Source organism: Parambassis ranga, chromosome 5, assembly GCF_900634625.1.
Source record: "Parambassis ranga chromosome 5, fParRan2.1, whole genome shotgun sequence".
Lineage (NCBI taxonomy): Eukaryota > Metazoa > Chordata > Actinopteri > Ambassidae > Parambassis > Parambassis ranga.
Window position 1 is genome coordinate 11,520,041 of NC_041026.1, and position 16,482 is coordinate 11,536,522.

Consider the following 16,482-nt stretch of genomic DNA (forward strand, 5'->3'; position numbering starts at 1 on the left):
GAGACCAAAATGACAAATATGAAACATATTCTTATACACAAGAAATCTCCACATTGAAAAAATGCATATGGACTGTCAGGTTTTACACACACACACACACATGCCTAGTCCTGCAGAAATCATGATGCCATTTTGCATCTGCATACAGACACACACATGCATGAACAGAGCTATTCCACCTTCTTCAAATGAGCTTATATAAAATACACACAGAATCATTAAACCACCGAGGCAGGTCTCACCGTTTGGTCGCCCATCCATGGTCCAGAAAGCCAGCAGCCCATCGTCACGGCAACAGACGGCAGCTGCCTGAGCTCCTATGAAAATCAGCGACGCTACTGCTTCCTTCAGCAGATTGTCTCTTCCTCCTCCTCCTCCTCCTCCTCACAGTCTCTCTCCTCAGTGTGCCTCTCGCCTTCGCTCTCTCCTCAGCATCTGTCTTCTCCCCACTGTCCTCTGCTTTTCCTCCTTAATAAATCCCTTATTCTTGTTTGATCAATTTCTTCAGCTTTCCTATCCTCGCCCCTCCCCTTCCTTCACACCTCCAGATTTCAGCATCCTGCACACACACACACAGGAGACACACAGACGCACACATGTATGCAGCGTTGCAAACACATAAATATGCGCAGGCTGACGGTGCGTTCAGAGATGGAGAGGGAAACACAGCAATGATGGTGTTTGATTGGAGGCCTTTAAAGAGTCATCAGCCAATCAGACGCAGCGTTCTCCCTGTGGATGACCGAAACTCCTCGGCAAAGCTTCATGCAGGAGGCATCCTCTACTGCAGCAATACACACAGAAGCAGAGGAAACACACCATCCATCTTCTAGCTGCTCATCCAGGATCCCCCAGCAGATGCATCCTGGGAGATGTATTCAAACCAGTGTGCCTGCTATTGATTTTCTCTTGAAGACGAGCATCAGAATCAGCACAAACCAAATGTACCTAATTCTTTATTGAAAGTGTACTTATAAGCGACTTATTGATTTTTAATTTCAAAAAATAACACAGCTGGACTAATTTTAGTAGGACTAAGTTGAAAATTCCTGTGCGTCCTTGTGTGTGGTTAGATGTAATTTTTCAAAAATGAAGAAAATAAAGACTTTCCCTTGCGAGACGTTCACAATGACACACTCAGCTGTACACATGAAAAGTGCAAGAAAATAGTTGTAAAACAAATTAAACGGGGGCACGAGGGAGAAGTTCTGCGCTGCCTCCATGTTCACACAATCAGTCACACTACAGCAAGAAGTTGTGAAGTGGGCTGATTGTCAGTTTTGGAAAGTAAGACACTGACGTTACTAATTCAGTATCTGAAGTGTAGAAATTGGTTGTTAGTGGAAGTTTAATTCTTAAAGTTATTTGGTTTGGTTTATTTTTAAGCATTTTGGCCTCATCAAAATAATTTCTTTGCACACCTATAACTTAAGCTCATAAATTTGCATATGTTATTTTAGTGAGTCATAGAGAAGATTGAAGCAAGGCGTCTGGACTTGTAGAGTTTTCTTGAAGACGTTTCGCTGCTCATCCAAGCAGCTTCATCAGTTCTAACTGTGTGGGTGGGGAAACATGGTTTATATGTGGTTACAGACCTCAGTGGGTGGGTCTGGGTAAAACTTAAAAAACAATAGCACTAAATGTTTCCAAAATTAACTGTGACGATCCAGCTGTCTGGGCCAGGTGTGTCTAACGACTGGCTAACGACTATGAAACTGCCGGAGGGGGACTGGTTGACAGCCCTTTGTTCTTACTGTGAGTATGTGCAAACTTCCTGGGAATGGATGGAATCACTGCATTGTATGTGGTAGAAAGATGATGTCGGAGGCCACCACCTCTGTTAAGGGAAGGTTTTTCCAGCTTAACATAGATGGCTTCCTTGACTCCTCTTTCAAACCACCTTTCCTCCCTGTCTAAAATGTGAACGTTGTTGTCCTCAAAGGAGTGTCCTTTGTCTTTGAGGTGGAGGTGAACAGCTGAATCTTGTCCTGAGGAGGTGGCTCTCCTGTGCTGAGCCATTCTTCTGTGGAGTGGTTGTTTAGTTTCTCCAATGTACAGATCAGAGCATTCCTCACTGCACTGGACTGCATATATCACATTGCTGTGTTTTGCCCTGGGAATCTTATCCTTCAGGTGAACCAGTCTCTGTCTCAGTGTTGTCATTGGTTTGAAATGGACCGGGATGTCATGGTTGTTGAAGATCCTGCGGAGTTTTTCTGACACTCCTGACACATATGGAATGGAGATGTTCTTTGTCCGCCTGGTGTTGTCCTTCTTCTTGTTGTTGGGGGGTCTTGTTTTTGTGGCTTTGATGAGTGCCCACTTTGGGTAGCCGCAGGTTTGCAGGGCCTTCCTGATGTGGTGTTGCTCCTTCTTTTTCCCCTCCGAGCTGGTTGGTACAGTTTGTGCTCTGTGCTGCAGGGTCCTGATGACTCCCAGTTTGTGTTCCGGTGGGTGGTGTGAATCAAACAGCAGGTACTGGTCCGTGTGTGTGGGTTTCCTGTACACTTCCACATTAAGGCTCCTGTCCTCCTCAATATGTACTGTGCAGTCCAAGAAGGCCAGTTTGTTGTCCCTGGTGTCCTCCCGAGTGAACTTGATGTTGTTGTCCACTGCGTTGATGTGTTCTGTGAACCGTTCCACTTTATCGGTCTTGATTTTGACCCAGGTGTCATCCACATATCTAAACCAGTGGGGGTGGTTCCAGGAAAGGAACTCAGGGCTCTTCTCTCCACTTCTTCCATGTAGAGGTTGGCCACAATAGGAGAGACAGGTGATCCCATCGCACAGCCGTGCTTCTGTCTGTAAAAGTTCCCATTGTACTGGAAATAAGTGGTGGTCAGGCAGAGGTCCAGCAGGTCACAGTGGTCTGACGTGAGGTTGGTTCTCTCCTTGAGTGGGCTGTCTTGTGTGAGGCACGTCCTTACCATCTCTGTGGCTTCTGATGTAGGGATCCAGGTGAACAAGGAGGTGACATCAAATGAGACCACGGTCTCATCTGGGTCCATTCGGATCTTCTCCACCTTGTTCACAAAGTCATGAGAGTTGTGGATGTGATGTGGTGTGTTACCTACCAGTGGTGTCAGGAGTTCAGCCAAGTGCTTAGCCACGTTGTATGTGACTGAGTTTGTGCTGCTGACGATGGGTCTGAGGGGGACTCCTTCCTTGTGTATCTTGGGGAGTCGCGTATATATTTAATCAACATGTAAGAAATCCTAAATTACTAGAGCAAAATAACATTTTAAAGAAGATTTTTATTTGTAGTTTGGTTCTTTAAAGGTAGGGTAGGAGATTTTGAAAATTCAGTGAGAGTCAGCCAGATTTTGAAAATAAACACACGCCCCTTTCTCTCAGAGCTCACCCCGAAGCCACGCCTCCCAATCACATGGACGCGCATTACCTAAAGACGAGCTGCGGTCTGTGACTTCGGCCATCATGCACGTACCTCTCTGGTGCACGCAGAGCAGGAAGAGAGCAACCAACCAGCCAACTCTCTGCGCAGGGGCGCCTCGCAGGATTGGCTGATGTTTTTAGCGTTTTATAGCTTCCACAGATGATTCATATTCTTCGTTTTAATGCAAAACTGCCAAACTAATTGGTTGCTATCGGATTGTAAAGAGAAGTTACACTAATTTAACTAAAAGTGCATCAAAATGAAATCTCCTTCCCTACCTTTAATACTATACTTAATTCACCTTAATGCAGTGCATAAATAATTATTTTCCTCTATTTATCTTTCTGGATCATTATATTGAATGTGCATGCAGCCATTACCTAATTATTCAGAAACAAAAAATCTTTAAACAATAAAAGCTCAGGTCTTTTTTTAGCCGACAGATATGGTACTGGCTAGAAGTAAGAAACAAACTATTACAAAGATCTGATGGTAAATTTTCCACTCTTGTCTGTACATTTTTTTCTTTCCCTTTAATCTATGCCTCTTTAAAACATTGTATATAATTCCTCTCATCATTTATTTTTTTTTATTATACTATATTCTATTTTATGTTACTTAATTCTTGCTCTGACTGTCGGTGTTGTATTGCTGCTGGTACCCGAATTTCCCTGAGGGACCTTCCCAAAGAGATTAATAAAGTATATTCTATTCTATTCTATTCTATTCTATTCTATTCTATTCTATTCTAACATAAATTCATGGTCAGGATTTAGTACAAAGTGAAAAAAATTTTTTGCCTTAATTGTTAGTTTTCACCTTAATTTAGAGAATAAATACATATGCAGCCCTTTACATTGAGAATGTGAGCCATTAGGTAGAGAGTAAATCTCAAGTAAATGTTATTTATTTAGGATTCAGCTGAAGCAGTGAGGGTGCTTCATGCTCCTTGAGTTACATCTGCAGTGGCTTTAACAGACTGATGGCACAAACATGCAGGAGAAAAGCTACTGTAGACTGCATAGCACTTGAAGTCATAGCAACAGTATAAGTAAAGGTAGTGGGTGGGACTGAGCAAATGGTCAGTTAAGAGTATTGTGTAACTCGTGAGTTAGGCTGAAACTGATGACTCCCAGTACAGAGAGGTGTGATCTGGCAATAGTTCAGAATCACATCATGAGGGACATCATCTCCACCTTAATGTGAACGCAGCGCACATTGAACGGCATTCTGTTTTCTCTCTACTGTGGTTCCAGAGAAGACACTGCAGGAAAAAAACATCTAAAATCGGCACAGAATCGTTGTTGCTGCTCTGCTCTGCAGTAACATACACATGTATGTAGGCTTCATTTCATCTGATTCACTCTCACTGACCCTGCTTTGTCTGTTTGGTTGTTATGGTAACCAGCTTGCCTTCCAGATATGTGTGTGTGTGTGTGTTGTTGTTGTGTGTGTGAGATGCTTTGTTAATTCAATGAATTATGTTTTTAAGATATGAAGAGCTGAACCAGATGGGAAATGCATCTGCACTGAGAACTAGTGTTACTGGTGATCCTATGCTGATGCAGATGTTAGTGATGCTTGTGTGTGTGTGTGTGTACGTGTGCATCTTGCTGCTGCTGCTGCAGATGATGATGATGATGATGACGGGTGCATCTGGATGCCTGTCGCTGAGCTCTGCCATTTCTGTACTAAAGTACGGAGGCGGAAAGAGAGAGAGAGAGAGAGAGAGAGAGAGAAAGAGAGAGCATGTGTCAGAGTCATACACACACACACACGTTGTAGAGCTTGAGCTGCGACACACAGACCTGTCTGTGTCTAAAAATGGAACACACACTTGCTGTTGCTGAGAAGCCATAAGAAGCTTCTATATGAGGAGCGTATACATGCAGAGATTCACATGAACATCCACCAGGCTTTCAAACATGACGTGTTCAAAAACTGGCAGCTGATGTCAGTCTACATGCCAACACAGTGGGTGTTACAAGGGCATCGATTAATTAAATCATTTTAATTTTTCTTAACACATCCATTTCAGTTTCCACTGGGGACACAGAGACTCGTCTGCCTCACTTTCACGCCCGATGCACACATACAAATTTTCACAAATTCAGTGTGATTTCCTTGTTAAAATCCCCCTCGGCTGTGTTATCTCAGTGTCCGGCTGCCAAAGTCCAGAGAGAGAACATTAGAAAATCTTGACACACTCTTCTCATATGATCTTCAAGGGACATTTGTGGACATTTTGGTTATACAGGCGATCCAACTATGAAAGAACTTTAATGTCCAATGGAGGATTTTTCAATTATTTGACTCCCAGTTTAACTTGATTCTTACATCAGCTGTTCTGTGCAATGCCAGTGTCAGTTCCTGTAGTATTTTTACACATACACTAGCACCTTATTAGTATTCTGGTTTTAATCATATTCAGGATGTGATACAGGACATGGTTCTTCATGTCCCAATTCTAACATTATCCAGGTTACTGTTCTTCCGTGTAGGAGTGTGTTTGATGCCTCCACATCATAGACAGTCTGTCATTTCTGTACTGAGGAGCAGGTGTTATTTACAGGATTTTAATAACTGTTTTATGATTCAACATGTATTTATATTTTTCCATAATTTTACATTTAATTAGCATTTCGCACTAATTCAAGGGTACTAAAATTCTGTTAGGAATGGTTTGCTGCTAAATGGCTCAGCAATAATATATAAGATGTGGGTTTCATATTGTATTCCCATAGTTTCAGGGACATCAACCTGTCAAGGTCTTGATTGATTGTTATATTGGGAACAGTGACTGATGATGTTTTGGAAACTGATGTATTGGAAACCTCATTTATCAAAAAATAAACATAGTTCTGCATATAATAATCTATTAGAATAAAGGTTTAAATAAAGCTTGAAAGGTTTTAATAACTCACTAATCAGCCAGGGTAATGAGAATGATATAATTAACGCTTAGCAGCGGCACTACTCCAAATGTGGCAATGCTTCTTTAAAAAAAATCTTTTCTCTGCGCTTATCGTACAGTTTGTCCCAAATCGGGATCAGTACGAGACCTAGTTTAGCGCATGGATGCTTGTGATTGGATGGACGGTGAGAGCAGTGCTCTGATTGGCCAGGTTAGCATCGGTACCGGAGCGGGATGAACAACACTTTTCTCTCCTGACAACTTCAACTTCGTGATGTTTATCATCTGTTTAACCTAATTCTACTGTTTAATTCACTACCGAGATATTACATGTGTGCTGTTTTTCAGACACCCTTAACGTTAAAGTGTCAAAAGACATGCCATACTGGTGTCACGGAGTGGGTAGTTTTAGCTTAGCATGCTAACTTCCTATTGGAATCACAGCTAGTTAGCCGACACGAACGACAGCAGCAGCACCGAAAATCCAGGTACCCTAAACCAAGAAACCCAGAGGAATTTAGCTACTGTTACCTACAGGTTGTGCAGCAATTTTGCTAATTTAATGAACAAATAACATGTAATCCTCGGTCACATTGGCCAAAACAGAGCTGCACCACGCTACTGTTTAGCTCCTAAACTACAAACGAATCACAGGGAGTATTTTGACACACCGGGAAAAGCAAGAGTTTTGATTATGCATTCGTCTGTATGCTGTTCAACATCATGGCTTTCTGGGACATCTGATATACCTGAGACTTTAGTAGTTTACCTGTAGTTTTCTTACTGTTGACACTATGCTTAAGAAAAGGTTTATCATTTGACCTTCTAATTGATCGGTAAATAACTGTTCCTTAATCTTATTTGTACAGACAGCATTTCGAAATTTGAGCTGTAAGTATAACAGTTTTGTCAGAAACTGGGACTGAGGAAATTTTACTGAAATCTTTTTCTTGAAGAAGTTGAAGAACAAGGTATTAATCATATGAAGTTGTGACATCTTAAACCTGTTGTAGTTAGGAGGTCTAGCTTTTAGTTCACCTGTATTCTTCTTCTATTACAGCATGAATTGTCCGCCCACAAAGCGTCTCCGAGGTTTAAACCAGGAGGTAGTGACAGCAGGGACATTTGATGATCCATTTGGTGATGACGAAGACTTCACCCAGGACGACTTGGATGAAATTGACACTATTGCCTCACAGGCCATCACTTCAGCTTCTGCTGGGGGAGGTGTGGGATCTAACCCAGTGTCCAAATCAACAGAACCAGACCGCGGTTCAACATGGCCATTGTCTACAGGGCAGAGCAACACTATAAACAGAGCCACAACCAATCAGAGCCGAGGGAACACATTTCGCTTCAACAGTAGTATCAGAGGAAATGCTGGGCTGTCAAGCAGGGAGCCCCTTGGTGAGTTCAGAGCAGAGCTATGCTTCTCAAAAGTAATTATTTATCTTGAAGTATACTTTTAAGCCAATCCCAGGCTTTAATATCACTGACAACTCTTTTTAATAAATATTCATCACTTAACAGATTTATTTTCATCTTTTTTAGGGTGATTTGCCCTTGCTACCATGTAATTGGAACATAGATATTACAGTTGTGCTGTTGTCCAACTTATTTAAATAAAGCCCTTACTTACTTTAGTAGTCAATGTTCTAAACAATCATTGTGAATATTATCTACAAAATCTAAAAAAAAGAGGTGTGAATGCTATTTCATCTGGTCCTGTATTTTTTTACCCTCTTTATTACATCTGAGTCTGTTCCTCTAGTGTGATCAAGAGCTAGTTTGGGTGCAAAATGTGGAAAACTTAACAATGTTCTGTCGTAAAGGAGACACAAATAACTTTGATAACCATGATAAATGCTGTGGTTTTGTGTGTTCAGTTAACAGGCAGCAGCAGTTTGGGTCGGACAGAGGGGAAGCCTATAGCCTCCTGGAGGCACAGCATGCAGAGCTGAAGAGAAAGGTGAGACTCATAACATGTAAGGTGTACAACAACACCAAATCCCCAGTCCACATTTCAAGAAAGCAACATCATGAACAAACTGAGTTTGGAATATTTGCTCAAAGTTCACTTTTTTCATTATAGCATTATAATATATATGCATGCCAAGATGCTTGCTGATATTTTTTAATATTTACAACATCAATGGAAATGTGTTTGTGTGTCATCAGCTGAAAGAGGTCGAGGAGGAGATTATGGTAAAGAGCGGGGAGATCCGCGTCTTGAGGGATTCTCTGAAAGCAGCTCAGCAAGAGAAGGAGGCTCAGAGACAAAACCAGCTCTTGTTGGAGATGCAGAAACAAAAAGAACAGAGCGACAAGGAGAAGGAACTCAACAGAAAGGTTTGGAGTTTAAAACAATGCATGCACATATATACACATTAAGCATAATGTTCATTATAACACAAACATGTTTTCTGTGTGAAGGTTCAGTCTCTGCAGTCTGAACTGCAGTTTAAAGAAGCAGAGATCAATGAGATGAAGACCAAACTACACAGCTCAGACCGAAACAAGACGGCCTCTCCGCTACCTAGAAACAGGTTGGTCATCCCTTCTTTCTCCCGTGCATACTTCAGTCTGGCTTCGAGGTGTCTTTTCTGCACAAGTTGTTTGTTTGTAACCTGACAGCCCATTCCTGTGCAGGACTGTCTTCTTTGACACTAGTTTTCTTTCCAGAACCTTTCAATGTTTCTCTTTGTTTTCTCTCGTTTAGAACTTCTTCTTTTTCCTTCTAGGCATTAAGTACCCTGTTCCTCCTGTTTAAACTTATTTCTTTTCTTTTTTTTGCCAAAGAGGACAGTGCTTAAGCGGGCTAATAGACAGTTGTAAGAAGTAATTAAGTGTTTCTCAAGGGAAACACTGTGGTAAAACTGTTGTGTGTTCTGTTGTTTCTTTAAACTTTAAACTAACTAAATCATTTTCTTACACTTTCTTTTTTCATTTTGTGGTTAACAGTATGCAGTAGTAGATAGAACAGACACTGAATTCAAAAGGCTTTCTCTTTCTGTCTGTCTCTCTCTCTCTCTCCTCCCAGTCCTAAAGTCCAAAGTGCTCTTGCTCAGACGCATCATGGGAGCAGCAGCAGCAGCTCATCTTCTCCAATTGGAAATGGTTTCCTCACTAAGGAAGTGTTTGGGGCCCAAGTATCGTCTAGAAGGACGCCAGTGAAAACCCCACTGAAGACACGGAAAGATGGTGAGACCTTGACGATAGTGGCGAACTCCATGGTGTATCACATCACACCACTCAGTTATGTGTGTACCATTGTGTGTGTTACAGCAGACAGAACAGCATCCAGCAGCAGATCAAGTGACAGACAGGAAGTATCACGTCTGGACCCTTTTCTGTCCATCAGACCTGCCCCCCTGCAGCACAGAGGTTGGTTGTTGAGACATGTTTAATTTTTTAATTACATTTGTAGCCCACGCATACTCTAGTCCATTTGTAATGTAATACCTTGTGTTGTCCTGTAGGTGGCATCCTGCTGGGGTTACTGCTGCAGCAGCCTCTGTCTTCCAGTAGCCTCGGCCTCTCTCACCTGCTGTCGATGAATCTGACTGACATCCACCTGACATCCAAGTAAACCCCTGCACTAACTATGACAGCCTGGATAGAAATGTATAGTGTAGTACAGTGTTTCCCAATCAGTGTGCCGCGGTACACTAGTGTGCTGTTAGAGATCTTCAGGTATCATCTGGGATTTATATTACATGTAAAATATATGCTTTTGGGAATCACTGGTGTAGTGTGTAGAGGACCATGATACTGTGTTTTTGTTTTTGTTGCATAAACATTGCTTGAATAATATTAATAACTCGGCAGATTTAATAGCATTAAATGTTACAACTCAGCTGAACTTGTTACACTGACGGATGTGTTGTTTTGGTTTTTAGTCGCCTGTCCGGAGGTTTTCTGCTACACTCTGATGCTTCAGTTGGTGTCAGCAGAGCACCCAGAGCTGCTCTGAATCCTGTCCAGAGTCTGGCTGTAACAGGACTCAACATGCTGAGTCAGAATCGACCAGCAGCTAAAGCCAGCAGCAGAAACAACAGGTAGACGGACTGAGTCAGACCGCTTCATTTGCTCTTCACTAATTTTAAAACGGTCATAACTGAACAGTTCTGTGGACAACAGTGCCCTCCTGTGGCAGCAGCACTCACTGATACGCATCCCTTAAAATGACAGATTCTCTCAGATACATGTTTTTTTATACACTATCATTGCAAAGACACAAAAAACCATGTTACATTCATTGTTAAATATGTTGTTATGTGGCAGTTAATTACATAACATTTTACAGCTGAAGTTTTTATGTTAACTGGACATTATTTCTTGCCTGTTTGCTGCAATACACCAATATGCATATGGATATGATGGGCACATTTAACTGATTTCAAAACTGAAAGAAAAATCTGTGTGTGTAGGTCGTGTCCTGGAGCTGTCCTCCTCCTCCCTCTTTTGGACCTTCACCTGTCTCAGTTCTGTCAGACTCTGGACTCTCTCCGCTCTGCCTCTGCTGCCAGCAGTGGGTCAGATTCTTCAGCTGCCACTTCGCTTCCAGCAAGCTGCACTGCTTCTGCTGGGCTGGGAAAGCTGGACGATGCTGGTTTGTCTGGTTTTAGTGTGGAGGACACTGGTTTGGCTGCTCTCAGACTCCTCCATTTCCTGCTGGCCCACAGTGACGAGGTGATGACACAACAGTAATCATGTTTGTCATAAACGAACACACCCGTAAAGTCCAGTCAGTTTTCATCTGTTTTAAGTACTATGTGAATATACTTTGCTGAACCTCTGACTTACTCCTCAGGTGGTGGAGGCCGTTTTGTCAAAGGAAACTCAAAATAAACTTGCAGACAACAAGGTACAATTGTGAAAACCACTTTTGTGATAATCAAAATATCATATTGAACTCAGAATGTCTAATTTCCCTGTTTGCTCGCCCCTTTTCTTCTATTTGTCGGGTCTTAGACGGACCACTCTTTTGCAGGTTTAGGTCTCTGCTCCCAGAATGCTTTGCTCCAGTCACTGCTGCGGTTATGTGATGCTTGTGTCGGCAGCAGCAGTTCACAGAAGGAGCTCGTCCTCAACGCCATGAAGACATTGTGTCTTCTGATTGAGAGGACACCACACACGCATACTCACAGGTACACACACAGAATTTGTAAACAAAAAAAATTAAAATGTAAGATTAGAATCAACTGCTGTTGTCAGTATTGACATTCATGTTTCATGTGTTTAGTATGATGCAGCCAAATATAAGTTCAGTTTTGTAAACACTGTTTTTATCCCTGGGCGCCCAGGATGAGCAAATGGTGTGGTCGAAGGTCATGGTCAAGGTCTGTTGAACATGATCAATATGTCAGGAAATATTTGAGAGATTTATGTCAAATATGACATGAACATCATGAGAACTGATTTCAAACTTCAAGATCAAAGTCACTGGAATCTTAATGGTCTGCTGGAGCATTATTAGTAATACAAAGTAAAGAGTTTGAGAGGAACGCAGAGAGCAGTGAAGTTGACATGAAACACTGCTTTCATGCTTGATTTGAATTACGTTGTTCAGGATTGCACACAGCCAGGTATGATGCAACACCTAGCTATGTTAAGGAGAGAGAGCGTGTGCGTGCGTGCATGTGTCTTTTCTATTGATTGTCAGTGGTTATGTAACGACTAACTAAATTACCTGCAGTGATTTACTGTCGCTGTGGTGACGTTACAAAGAAGAGAGCTAGCTGATGAAACTTTAAGAGAAAAACCGGGGTCAGCTGAAAGATTCTGAAAACCACCATCAGCCTTAAAATCCTTGTAGTGAACGTTGCTGCACAAGTTTCATGAATGAATCGGCAGTGGTCGGAGAGGCCGTAGGCGCACCTTGGCAGCCACGTCTCTGTCAGTCTCCCCCCTGGGGAGCTGTGGCTACATCTGTAGCTTACCACTGCCACTGTGTGAATGTGGTGTGAATGAATAATGCATCTCAATGTAAGCGCTTTGAGTGCCTGCCCAACAGAGCAGAAAAGCGCAATATAAGACCAATGCATTATTATTATTATTAAAGTGGCTGTGTAAATGTGTATGTAGCACTCACACATGAATGTGAAGTGTATGTGGAATAGTTGTAAAGATGTACAATGACTAAAACTTAATTACTTCTGTTTTGTCTCCTTTCTCTCAGGTTGCAGTGTGTGTTGCAGGTGTTGTGCATGTATGTATCCACAGACAGCAGGCTGCACACAGTCTCAGAGTGTGTGTCCATCTTCACATCAATGTCTGACCACGAGACGCTGGCCAAGCAGCTCCGCTCCCAGCACGGTGAGACCCCAACCTCAGTGACAGTGCAGCTCCTTATCATTTATACACTGACAACGATCACTGGTGGACATCAGCTGATTTTTTTTCCTGTTCTCTTCAGAGCCCTGTGTTTTCCTGAAGTTATTTCAGTACATCAGAGCCAGACCAGATAACCAGGCAGCAAACATTGACTGGGTAAAGCTGGATCTACAGGTAATGCACAAACACACACTGTGGAGACATCATGACTTATACAGGGGAGGTAGAGGTGAATAATGGTAGCCTTATGATGTTAGTGCGTTTAATATAAACTGCTTTCAGATACCCACCACATACAGTGAAATAGTGGCTGACAGGACTGCTAAAGAAATAAGTGTGTACATTTACATTATATTGAATGGGTTATGTGAATGGTCTTAATGAATGATTCTGGTTATTTGAAATTTACATTTCTTGGTTGGTCGTCATTATGTCATTATGTTTTTGTTTCAGGTAATTCGTTTGTTGAGCAGGCTGATGACTCAGAGAGCAGAGAGCTGGAGCACTGACCTGCAGAGCACCTGTCAGTGTTATACCGAGGTACCACTCCCTGACTCGCAGCTTTGACTCTTTGTAAAGTGACATTAAACAACTCTTTCTAAAGACTCCCTCTCTGTCTTCAACAGCTGGTTCAGACTGTGGTGATTATTTTCCATCGTCAGTGGTTGGATCTCAGAGGGACTCAGGAGCCATCTGACTCAACAGGTGATCCACCTTTCATATATGAAATGATATCAAAAAAAACATTTACCATTCTGTCAGTAAGAGTGGTGTGTTTATATTTCAGGCTCAGCCTTGCCCTTGCAGTGCCATTCATTGCCATGGTGGCGTGGTCCGGCTGCCTCTCTGCTCAGAGAGTGTCTGCTGCTGTTACACTGGCTGCTGCTGCATCACGGCAGCTTCTCGGAGAGCTGTCGGCCGCTTCTGCACATGTATGACCAGGTGATCCCTGCTGTACGAGACACACTGAGGAAGATCCCTGAACTGAGTGAGAGTGAAGGTACACACAGACACACAATCTGTTTTCACTAAACTCATCTTTGAACATGAATAGTGTGCAGGCTAGTAGCATTAGTGGAGTTGAACCATAACTGTTTCCTACTTTCTGTCTGCCAATGACAATAGTACAGTTTTTGTCCATAATTCAACAATCCATATGCAGATTTTCATGCATGGATCAACATCAGTACATATATTATTATATGTATTGGCAGAGGCATACAACCATGGGGCAGTTATTTTAGTTTATTCACACGCCCCCTCCAGATATGACTAATTGTCACCTTGGCTGAATCAGAGTGATTATTACATACTGAATATCACAAGGTGGTAATTTTAGTCGTTACATAACTGCATATGTCCACAGTTGTGTAATACAGCTTCCCTGCTTTTTGTGTATCAGCAAACAGCCACAAGTGCACAAATCTGACAAACTGATGCAGTTAAAAGTGATCTTTGACTTTTCTTCTGCACTGAGCTGACAACAGGATGTCTAACATTGCATCACATTGCTGATAAATCTTACACCTGAGCAAGTCATTTTTAACTCGCCTGGATTTTCACCATGTAATTACTGAAGTAAAGATCATGTCTTGTCCTCTCTGTCAGAGCTGGCATTGGAGGAGATCTGCCGCTCAGAAGGTGATGACACTGATGACATGGACACAGACACTGGCTCCTGACTGGCTGCTCCTACCGATTCCACTAGTGACACAAAAAACCGACATGAGGGACAACTTACCGACTGTTGATCAGACGTTTCAGACAAGGACAGACGTGTCTCTGCAGTGCAGGGCAAGAGTGATGAAGGATTAGAAGTGAGGTGTGACTGAAGTAATGGCTTTCTTTTCTGCTGTCTGATGGGATTTAACAATAAAAGATGAAGGCGAGAATAACAGCTGCTGTCAGTGGTCATGTTCACATTTATTCTGTCTTTCTTTAACTCTTATCTCTCCTGCCTGTAGGTATGTAGGTAGGTATCGTGTGCAATTAATCGTCAGAAAAACTGTCACCGATTAATATTTGCCACTTATCGATTACGGCGATTAGTGGCTCGTCTTGATGACGCATTTTTGTGTGCGACGTACTCTCACCATCACCCGCGCACATGTGAGCCCACAATAACAATAATGGCGGAAGGCAGTGGTGTTCAGTTAAATGATGCGGAGCAGCACGTTCCTAACAGAGGTTCAATGCCTGTCACCGTAAGCCGGAGCACGAAGAAAGCGCAACGAGGACACAACACAGGGCAGCAGTGGCTCAGTGGTGAGCAGGGTTGTCCAATAACCGGAAGGTCGGTGGTTCGACCCCAGCTCCTCCCCCAGCTTGTGTGTCCTTGGGCAAGGCACTTTACCCGCATTGCCTCCAGTGCACTCACTGGTGTATGAATGCGTATGAATGAATCGGCGGTGGTCGGAGAGGCCGTAGGCGCACCTTGGCAGCCACGTCTCCGTCAGTCTCCCCCCTGGGGAGCTGTGGCTACCACTGGTAGCTTACCACTGCCACTGTGTGAATGTGGTGTGAAAGAATAATGCATCTCAATGTAAGCGCTTTGAGTGCCTGCCCAACAGAGCAGAAAAGCGCAATATAAGACCAATGCATTATTATTATTATTATTACAACACCGGCTACAGAGTAGTATATAGTACTGCGCCTACGCGACATGCATTAGGTGATGCGTGGAGCGTTGGTTGTTGCCATAGTAACTGGAACTTTTTGCTCGTCTCAAAAATATAAACTCCGATCTTTATTTACGGACTCCACAGCAAGAAAACATTACACATTACACAGGAAAACATTACAACAGCGAAGTCTCGTCCAGCAGATGTTGGAAAGAATTCCACTCAGCCGAGAATCTGTGATACGTTCAGTCATTGTGCTGCTTAAGACCAAACTAAGCGCTGGAAGAACGTAAGGCAGGTTGATTTGCACAGACATACATTTAAATGTGGAATTGTCCGGTCTGTTTGTTTGTTTTTTCTGCTGCTGTTCTACAGTATGAGTGAAAACATGCACTAGTCTGTGATATATCCAGTCACAGGTTCATTTGCACAGACACATTTTTTAACTTGAAATAATCACTGATGTGACTTTTCTGAACTTATCTGTCCTGTTTAATTTTAATGTTGATATGCACTGCTCTGTGACTTAAGATAAGAACATTTGAAGGACAGTTACCAATGTTTAAATGTTTGCTTCATTATTATTTTGAAACAGTTTGTGCATTGTGCATCTTATCAATAAATATTTCAAACATGGCTGGTTTGTGCCTAATCACTATTAGAATGAAGTAACTTGACTGGTATCATTTTAGAACAATGTGGCGATTTAGAGTCAAAAGCATGTAAGTGCAATTGTCATCAATTAATCGCCAAATTCATCGTTATCGGCTAAATGCCACATTTAATCGTGATTACCGTATTTTCACGACTATAAGGCGCACCTAAAAGTCTAAAATTTTTTCAAAAGTCGGCCCTGCGCCTTACAATACGGTGCGCCTTGTGTATGGGCTGAGTACCAGACACGCTGCCACCGTTGAGAGAGAGGCTGCATTGGCTCCTCACTGATATCCAGCCGGTTTTTACTGAATTTACGTACTGGTATGTTTTAGCGTAACCTGCGCCTTGTAGTACGGTGCGCCTTGTGTATGCGCTGAGGACAGAAATAGACCGTGTAACTGACACTGCGCCTTATAATGCGGTGCGCCTTATGGTCGCGAAAATACGGTAACTTTTTTGCCAATATCACCCAACCCTACCTGCCTGACTTAACTCTTTATTAACAGTCTTTTCTTTGTGGTTGAAACACTTATTTTTAGCAAGGTATACAGTCCACAATT

General features: G+C 42.5%; 1 protein-coding gene across 4 annotated transcripts; it reads left to right on the top strand.

Moving 5' to 3' along the window:
* The first annotated feature begins 6,519 nt into the window (after positions 1–6,519).
* atrip (ATR interacting protein) lies at positions 6,520–14,541 on the top strand. 4 transcript variants are annotated; one of them, XM_028405993.1, is made up of 19 exons: positions 6,520–6,845; positions 7,178–7,279; positions 7,369–7,715; positions 8,195–8,277; positions 8,487–8,657; positions 8,742–8,854; positions 9,349–9,509; positions 9,594–9,692; positions 9,788–9,893; positions 10,208–10,366; positions 10,739–11,000; positions 11,122–11,175; positions 11,283–11,458; positions 12,490–12,626; positions 12,727–12,818; positions 13,098–13,184; positions 13,271–13,349; positions 13,432–13,644; positions 14,253–14,541. In XM_028405993.1, the coding sequence occupies exons 3-19, from the start codon at positions 7,370–7,372 to the stop codon at positions 14,324–14,326; spliced, it is 2,412 nt and encodes an 803-aa protein (XP_028261794.1). In that variant the 5' UTR covers positions 6,520–6,845; positions 7,178–7,279; position 7,369; the 3' UTR covers positions 14,327–14,541. The 4 variants fall into 4 exon arrangements, with proteins under 4 accessions (XP_028261794.1, XP_028261793.1, XP_028261792.1 ...); XM_028405992.1 differs by having other exon boundaries at positions 6,520–6,796; XM_028405991.1 differs by lacking the exon at positions 7,178–7,279 and having other exon boundaries at positions 6,520–6,796.
* The last annotated feature ends 1,941 nt before the right edge of the window (positions 14,542–16,482 follow it).

Bases quoted from the DNA above. Each gene is read 5' to 3' on its own strand.
- atrip (XM_028405993.1), top strand. From the start codon at position 7,370: ATGAATTGTCCGCCCACAAAGCGTCTCCGAGGTTTAAACCAGGAGGTA. The intron at 7,716-8,194 runs GTGAGTTCAGAG...TTGTGTGTTCAG, and splicing joins GTCAAGCAGGGAGCCCCTTG to TTAACAGGCAGCAGCAGTTT. The intron at 9,510-9,593 runs GTGAGACCTTGA...TGTGTGTTACAG, and splicing joins ACTGAAGACACGGAAAGATG to CAGACAGAACAGCATCCAGC.